Raw genomic sequence first — 8,554 nt, forward strand, 5'->3', positions numbered from 1 at the left:
ATTTCCTGAAATCCTATTAGACTTTGTATCCCCTTTATGAGAAAAACTGTTTGGTTCTATTGGAAATCTGTTTTTTTCCTCTATTGGATCTTACATGTATTTTAAACGTCTTAGAAGACTTTTATTAATTTTTACAAGAGTTACCAATAGGATTCTTATTCCTTATTTAAAATCTAACTTGGCTATGATGGATTATAAGCTTATTTATTAAAACAGTGTTAGCCACATAGTGAATGAGTTCCTGCGAGTTAATCAAGTGATGATTGAATGAAAAATTCTTTCAAGCCATACATTCATATCTGTCACAGCTGTCTAGTCTAAATTTTAACAGTGAACAATATTCTGTGAACCCATCATGTCTCACAAAATGGACTTAATTCAGTGATGTTCCAGCAGTAAGTCTTCTAACAGCATCACCTGCAGACTGTAGCTTTCCTTCCTCATCTGTACCATCCTCCTCACTCATGGTGCCTGCTGTCATTGCTCACAGGTCTACACAAGACAATGAGGCTGGAGGAAGTTTTATCACTCAAGGTATTGTGAAGGTGTTGATTTCTGCTTCCCTGGGAAGTTTAGTCTGAATTTGTAATCATGAACAAGCCTCTATCAAAGGTAGAAACAGGGAGCCAATACTCTAATTTGTCAAGAATCAACACTTTCTGTGTAACTAATAACCACTGAATGATCACTTTTATGGACACTGGAAGGATGTTTTTTACTGTATACTCTAGTCTATCACTGTCAGCACTATGCTTAAATTAACAGTGTAAATGCTGCAATAAATGTTTCAAGCTGACAAAGTAAGCACTGTAAGAATTATAGATATGTACTGATAATGATTCAGGTCAGTATTGGACAATTGGATCATAACTTTGGGTGATGATGTCACATTTTGAACAAACTTTTAATTGTAACATGATTTCTATTCGGAGGCAGATCTCCAGCTTTAGGTTAAACATCATTTCCCCCCATCTGTTGGACAGGTTGGTCTGACTTATCGACCTACAGCTGGTACACCATGGCTCCAGATAGTCATGTCACACAAGAACTTTGATACTCAGTGTTGTATTTCTTAGAAATTATTGCCTACGTGCCACGTGGCTGTTGACCGGCATCAAACTATCCACAGTTAAAAAGTTGTTTGATCATTTAGACCTAATCTGATACAGCTAATGTTAAAACTGAAGGTTAAATGCTGAATTGTGACAGCGGGGAATATTTTTCTTAATGAGCCAAGTGGGCATCACACTCACACACACAATACTAGTGGTATTATTGATGGTTCTCATGAGTTAGGCTAAATAAAATCAACAGAATTCACTTGAAACCTTTTATTGACATTTACAGTAACAGTTTCAAAATATGTTAAATTAGAATAAATACAGAATTCAGATACTGAAGTTTACAAAACGGTGAAATATCAGTCATAGTAGGTTTAGACGTAAAAAAAAAAAAAAAAATTACAGACAGATAAACTTGCATTGTGCTGCAGTGTTGAATTGTTGCATACATTTAAATTTCAAAGACAAGACAGGCAGATTTACAAAGTCTGAGTGCAGAATAGTTTTGGGTTTTAAAACAGTGGCACCATGTATTTCTGCACAGGAATATTTTCAACAGCTGCCATTTTTGTGGATATTTTCAACAAAAAAAAAAGGAACCCATCACTAAAAGTTTTTCACCATAAGCACCTTATGAAAGACATTTTTATCAACATGTTTAAAATCTAACTAGTATCTCAATAAGAGCTGGAGATGTTAGAAACTGTGCTCTTGTGCCAGTCTGAAGCTCTCCTAGTACTCTTCAATAATTCATGACGCACTGTGCATCTCAGACTTTATGAGACATGTAATGTCGTTGCTGGAAAACTGGAATAACATGTACACAGACGGTCCTGAAATGAAACATTTACACGATCAGGACACACAGGAAATCGCTGATACTGCTGTATGTAGTTAAGAGTGTGGAAGCTCGTGTTATATATGAACACAGTTCTTAATCACATTTGCGAGGGCTTAATCAGAAATCTGCTTCAAATACCGACATGTTAAGTCAAATCCTATGTAATGGTGTGACTCACGTTAAGGATGAAATGAAAGTATGAAGACTATTTGTTAAACATATTGTAGGAGATCACTGGCTTGCTTTTGGCCTCTGTGCAAATAAGTGCTATAATGGTGATTTTATGTTTAAAAAAAAAAAAAAGAGACAGATTGAAATTTGGAGTTAAACCGCTCCCAGGGGAATGTCTCAGTGATGTGCCTTCACTCCTCCTCATCCTTCTCCCGTTTGTCCGTCTCCACATGTCAACCTCCACAAACAAGGTTGCGGGTATGGAGGGCTTTGGTCTTTGATTTGTGGAGGGTTGAAGGTCCGCTCTGACGTGATCCGCTGCAATGCAACGGGCTCACAGCTCCTGTGGTAACTCTGCCTGCTCGTGCTCTCTGCTGCCAAGAGTCTCACGTTCACGTTCACGTAACTGAACCGCTCGGGAGAGTGGGTCATCGTTCGATAAACTGCAGGTTAATGACATTTTCAGGAACTAGAAGCGTCCGTGTCATGGGCTTCACGGAAACCCCTTCTGGGTCCGGCTTCACATCAAACTCTATTAGGATCTAATGAGAGCAGAAGCAGAGAAAACAGATTAACAACCGGGTGATTGAAATAAAAAAAAAAATCAATAAGTGCTCATCATGTGCTAAGTGTTGGGCAGTGACTCTTAACTGCCTTTATTAAGTAATCGAAGTAGTTAATTAGAAACTGGATATGCATCTCAAATCCCATTTTTTCATTTGTTAATTTCTTCCAAGGAAAAGTGCTTTGTTTGTTAGAAACACTCCAGTTTCTGATTATTTAATGACACACAATCTAAATTACTTACTGTTTTCATAAGAAAGCATTTCAGATAATCTTTGTGCATGCAGTATGTAGCAGATGTTGCTCATTTCCATTTTAATGAAAGCTCTCACATTGTGACTACTTATTGATCACAGCGTCCTGTGCTTCTACAGTTCTGATTTTCAACAATTAATCAGAAAATTACATGTACTGCTAAATTCAGGCTGTGAAGCAGTGTGTGAGTGTCTGTACTGTAATTGTATGTGGATTTACAGTCATTTTTTCAAACCATTAACTAACCGAATAGACTGTTTGTCTGTAAATGAGCTGTTTTCTATCCGTGTACTTACTGCTTTCTTATTTTGACCACTAAAATGGTTGATTCACAGTTTTAGGATTAACATCAGATTTGGTGCTAGTATGTTAAAAGCTAGTCAATAATCTCTCTTATCAGCAAAAAATGACTCTTCTTCTTCCCATTTTTAAGTCCAGCTAACTCACCCTGGCAAGAGCAAGGTAGAGCTCCAGCTCAGCAATACGGCGGCCTATGCAGCTGCGTTTTCCCACCCCAAAAGGTACAGAGGCATACGGGTGATGAGTCTGGTCCTTGTTCAACCATCGATGGGGCTGGAATTCATCTGGGTTTGGAAACACTGCTGGATCCCGTGATGTTGCAAAGTGGCAGAGAGTGATCAAAGTCTGGATGGAAAGATTTAACCATCAGACATTAACTCTCATATTTAGGCCAGTATGAAGGCTCTTTCAACTGTGACTGAATGGCATTATGAATGATTTCAAAGTGCACTAATTCTGTCAAACACACTCACATTTTTAGGGACGAGGTAGCCTCCAACCTGGATGTCTCTCTCAGTGATGACTCGTGCATTGGCGGGAATAACAGGGTACAACCTGAAAGACAAAAGTTCCATAATGTAAGTACAATTAAACTTGCTGATTCACACTAGATTTCTTTACGAAAATGACTAAAAACATAATTATACCTTAACACTTCTTTAACTGTGGCCTTCAGGAGAGGCATGCGAGCAACATCGGCTGCCTCCGGTACGCGACGACCCTGCAGTACAGTCAACACTTCATCCCGGAGCGAGGCCTGCACCTCAGGGTGACGGGACAGCTCATACAAAGACCAGGACATAGTGCTGGAGATCTGAGACAACACAGGGGGCACCAGAGATTAAAAAAGTCTGCAGGACTGACAGCAGAATCCAGTGAAGAAGAATGGCACAGGTATCAGTCTTACTGTGTCAACTCCTGCAAGAAGCAGCTCTGTGACGTTGCTGTAGACGGTCTTCATGGGCAGCCCTGTCTGGGACAGGAAGTAGGTGAGATAGCGGCCCTCCACTTTTTCTCCAGAGGCGACTTTCTCTGCTTCTGCCGTCAGACGCTGGTCGATGTGACCTTTAGCTGGAGGCACAGAGATTAGGGGTCATTATGACAGAGAAGGTACTGTATGCGGATGCAAAGGAACTCAGTAAGTCCTGAGAGAAAATTACATATATATTAGTTTGATTATAGCAACATTTTGACCATCATGACTTTGCAGATGATCTTGTGGTGCGTGAGGGTTCAAGACTTCCTGCTTCCTGATCTAGTGGTGGACCAGCATGATCATTTTGATGCCCCATTTTGATTTTGATGTCTCAGATCTGGATAAGTCTGGATAAGAGTGACTGGGATGACAACCCAGTTGTGAGTGGAAACCAGCAACCAGCCAATGAGAATTGAGGTGAACGGAAGGAAAATAGTTACGTAAAGTGTTTAAAGACATGCAGTATGTTCCACCTCCATGTTTGTTTTGGTTCCACTTTGTAGTGACGTGCTAAACCGAAGCTTCCTTATAATTTCACTGCTGAAAACATCCCTGTTCATTGTATGTTGGAAGATTTCTTTTTCATCACATAATTTTCATATATTCTAACTTTCAAAAAAGCATTTTGTGATCTCTGAACATGAACTGATAACTATTAAAGTTAGTATTTTAAAGTGGGCACAGGTTTTGCTAACATTTCCTATGCTGACACCAAACCCAGATGATCATTATGATAAATAACCTTACCGAAGTCAAACATGTAGTCCCAGCACTGACAAAAGATGTTCCAGGGTTTAGGGAACAGCTGGTGCAACCAACTTGGCATGGCCATGGTGAGAAGCGTCATTACAAACATGGTGTTGATCGACTGGATAAAACGCTCTGTCTCTTCAGGAACAACGGCATCCAGGCAGCCAATTCTGGATTCAAACAATACGGAGGAGATGCCTGTCAAAAAAAAAAAAAAAAAAAGTTAAATGAGAAGGTGAAGACAACATGACACAAGGGATGATATATTGTAAATGCTGATGTACAAGAAGATAAAACCACATTTAAGCTGCTGCATCATACTAAAGAAGCACAGATATATAATTAATTATGATTAAATGATACTTTGCAATAACAATGTAATCAAGAGACTGATGAAAGGGGATTTTTTTAAAGTGTGAAATGCAACAAAAAAGAAAATTTTGTACAATAGGTAATTAGACACTTGGTATCTTTTTGCAAAATTCAGTTTCACATCATAAGTTCAGTCAAGTTCTATCAATGGCCACAGTTCAGGCCTCCATTCATTCAACAATACAGTAATGTTGACAACAGTAAATGTTTGAGAACCGTGCATGTAAACACAGTCACCGGATCGAAAATGTGTTTAGTCTGGGAAAATCTGGGAGAGGAAAATGAATGAATGTTGCTCTTTACTCATGTGGAAATAACTGTTGGGACAGAAAACAGCCAAAGGACAGTGTCCATTTTACATGAGTGTGCAGAAAAGCCCATTTTTTTATTGCTGTATTCAATAATTGGTAGTTAATCTGAGCTATATTAGGCCTAAATCATGTGCTTTTTGCTTTCTGGTTATTTTTTTGCAAACAATCTGCCTAACTGAACTCTCAAAAGAACTCAAAATGAGATAATTTGATAACAAATTGCTGGGAATCCAAATATCTTAAATCTCAAAAACTTAAAAGTGAGATAAAGGTCACTTCTTGTTTGGCATTCTGAAATCACTGGGGCATGTTGGGGCAGGCTTTGATAGGCACGTATGTTTGAAATGTCAGCTTTATGATATATAATATTGCTTGCAGCATGCAGCTGGCCCTAATTACCGATGTTTACATAATGTGGTACAACCTATAGTGATGCATTATACTCAAACCCCTCAAACCACATCAAACCTTACCCTCCAGGCCAAAGCGATAGAACTCGCTGGCGATGTCCGTGACGAGGCCTCGAGGACGTGTGCGAAGGCGAAGTTTGGCAATGAGGTCACTGACCACGCTGTTCAAGGTTTTGTCATAAGCTTCGACTGCCTTCGGCCGCAGCATGTGCTTCCCCAGGAGACTTCTGACCGCCTGCCACTCCTCCCCCTCACTGGGCACACACAGAGTAAAAATCAACAAACACTCATGTTAGTGTGGCTTCTGTTCATACTACTTCTTCATTTCAAGAAGGTGTGTTTAACTTCTGCTTTGAAAATGCAGCAAAGAACTTGACACCAGCCAGTGGGCTATCTTACACAGTAAGAGAGTCAATAATTTAAAGGCTTGTAAGTTTGGCTTCTTTTTGTTGGTGAAATCTTACACTGAAGTTAAACTAAGGACCTTTTACAGATCCCTAAATTCACTTTTGAAGGGCAGTTGCCTTGATCTTTATGGCTCCAGAATTAGCAGTGAATGTTTTTGAGCTCAGTTACTTCATTTACATCAGTAATGCCATATTTAATAGTTTACATTGTCTTGTGATTTGGGGCTTCTAATATTTGACAAAGAAGCGGAAAAGTCTGAACATAAAGTGTAAACTGGTAAGGATGTGACACTTACGACGTCAGGAGTCCGTAGTGATGTCCTCTGAGCTTCCTGTAGTCCTTCCAGGATGAAAGGTCAGAGCGCATGGGGTACTGGCCCTCCTGTCTCAGTACCTGCTCAATGAGAGCCGGATCGGCCACGTGAACCGTCAGGATGGGGCCGAAGCTTGCCTTCCACATGGGGCCGTACCGCTGCACTCCTTCCAGCTGGGACATGAGACAGAGGTATGACATTGTAAAAAACCCTGCAGGCTAGGAGATGATTGACACCATCTTTGGATGCACTCTTCTTTAGTTAAGTAAAACCCAGCGCTGAGATAAAGACGCCTTCCTGTAATCCACTAATGTGAGATAATTATCATTGAAGATCCATAACTTGTTGGTACAGTTTGATCAGCCAAATCTTGTTTTTTGCTTGGGAGAACGGTTGACAGATGGCAGCTAAATTAATTTACAAAGTGTTTCATAAACCTGCTGCACAGTAGACCAGCAGTAATTGAAATTCTTTGATATATTTTGAATATTACAAATCAGTGGATAGAACACCTGCATCTTAAAAAGGTGAGATTTAGATTAAAGTCCCCTTCCACCAAAATCTGTGCTTTGCTTATTGTTACTTCATTTGGATGTTTGACTTTCACTGTGCAGAAGAATGTTTTCACATTCATCTTCTGAAGGGGGAAAGTTTCTCTGAGCTCACTTTAACTCTGAGTTTAAGGTGTCTAGTTCATGAACATGATTTGATGACATGACATCTAGTAGCGGTTCAGTATGCAACTTACAAAAGTATAATGTAGAAACCTGAAGCCTGCAGAGCACAAACACTGAGAATTGACTTTTCAGGGAAGTAGGAGGCATCTTGTGTCCAGTAGTTAAACTTTTAAATGAACTGAATGAATGATTTTTGAGGGAGAAGGAGTAACTTATATGTGTTTTTAAGAAATTTTAACAAGGAAACTGAACTTCTTTGAGGAAAAAACATGTCAGACACAAATTCTTTAAATGTCTTAAAAATGTCTGGAGGGGATCTTTAAGCCATTTTCACAGTAGTCTAAAAATAGTCAAAAATGAAAATGGAGTCCTTTCTTTCTTTATTATTATTATTATTGTTCCTACAACCACCTACTGTATGTATATGCAATCCATTATGTTTTCAGAAATGCATCATTCTGTCATCTTTGGACCTCATGTGCATCAGTCTTGGTCCACTATGATGCAGCCTACATGCATTTCCACTAAAAATGCAAGCACTGTCAATATGCAGTGTTTTAAATGGATGCTCCTCATCCCTGCTGAACTTCATCATACCTGTAACTCGTGCAGCCGTGACAGCCCTCGCTTGGCAAACAAGTCCCAGGCGAAACTGGCGACCGTCGGTCCGGGCATGTCGTCCAGAGTCTTCCCTGCGAGCTGCTGCTTGGTCCCCTCCGGACCCGCCGCTGCGCCCTCAGCCCACCTCTCCATCCACTTGACCAGGGGGAAGGCGCTCCGGCCGGATACTCTGAGAGCTTGCTGCAGCATCCTTCTCACTGAGATCATGGAGTGGTGGCCGGACGCGGATCCCTTGGCTGTCGATGCTCATTTTATTCTATCCGGCTGGAGGCTGTATTTATAACGCGCGACCTGCTCCTCGAACCCGCGGAGATAAAGCTGTACATTTTCTTATTCTGGGCCAATCATGGTTGTAAATGCGACCAGGCCCCGCCCCTCCGGGATGACACTGTGAAGGCGTGAGTTGACAGGAAGGTGTGTCCAATCAGAGGGCTGAGCACGGACCATCCCAGAGTCAGCACACGTGGAGCTCCAGGCTAAATAATACATGACTTCTGTGTTACTGTTCAGGCTTATCTCTTCCC

General features: G+C 40.6%; 1 protein-coding gene and 1 long non-coding RNA gene across 2 annotated transcripts; one reads left to right on the forward strand and one right to left on the reverse strand.

Moving 5' to 3' along the window:
* The first annotated feature begins 337 nt into the window (after nucleotides 1-337).
* LOC121894197 lies at nucleotides 338-1,645 on the forward strand. Its single transcript, XR_006095501.1, has 2 exons — nucleotides 338-395; nucleotides 491-1,645. It is a non-coding gene; the product is annotated as an uncharacterized LOC121894197 (long non-coding RNA).
* On the reverse strand, nucleotides 1,317-8,352 carry LOC121894195 (25-hydroxyvitamin D-1 alpha hydroxylase, mitochondrial). The gene is made up of 9 exons (XM_042406617.1): nucleotides 8,007-8,352; nucleotides 6,715-6,905; nucleotides 6,075-6,265; nucleotides 4,916-5,116; nucleotides 4,100-4,263; nucleotides 3,840-4,006; nucleotides 3,666-3,747; nucleotides 3,340-3,537; nucleotides 1,317-2,615 (listed from the first exon to the last, which is right to left on the reverse strand). Exons 1-9 carry the CDS (start codon nucleotides 8,235-8,237, stop codon nucleotides 2,502-2,504), a joined length of 1,539 nt encoding a protein of 512 aa, XP_042262551.1. The 5' UTR covers nucleotides 8,238-8,352; the 3' UTR covers nucleotides 1,317-2,501.
* Nucleotides 8,353-8,554: the final 202 nt, after the last annotated feature.

Source organism: Thunnus maccoyii, chromosome 3 (genome assembly GCF_910596095.1).
Source record: "Thunnus maccoyii chromosome 3, fThuMac1.1, whole genome shotgun sequence".
Classification (NCBI taxonomy): domain Eukaryota; kingdom Metazoa; phylum Chordata; class Actinopteri; order Scombriformes; family Scombridae; genus Thunnus; species Thunnus maccoyii.

What these genes read in the sequence shown, in the direction of transcription:
- LOC121894195 (XM_042406617.1), bottom strand. Translation starts at nt 8,237, where the DNA reads ATGATCTCAGTGAGAAGGATGCTGCAGCAAGCTCTCAGAGTATCCGGC. An exon ending in GGACTACATGTTTGACTTCG is followed by an intron (nt 4,264 to 4,915) that starts GTAAGGTTATTT and finishes CTGTGCCTCCAG; the next exon opens with CTAAAGGTCACATCGACCAG. An exon ending in GCTACCTCGTCCCTAAAAAT is followed by an intron (nt 3,538 to 3,665) that starts GTGAGTGTGTTT and finishes CTTTCCATCCAG; the next exon opens with ACTTTGATCACTCTCTGCCA.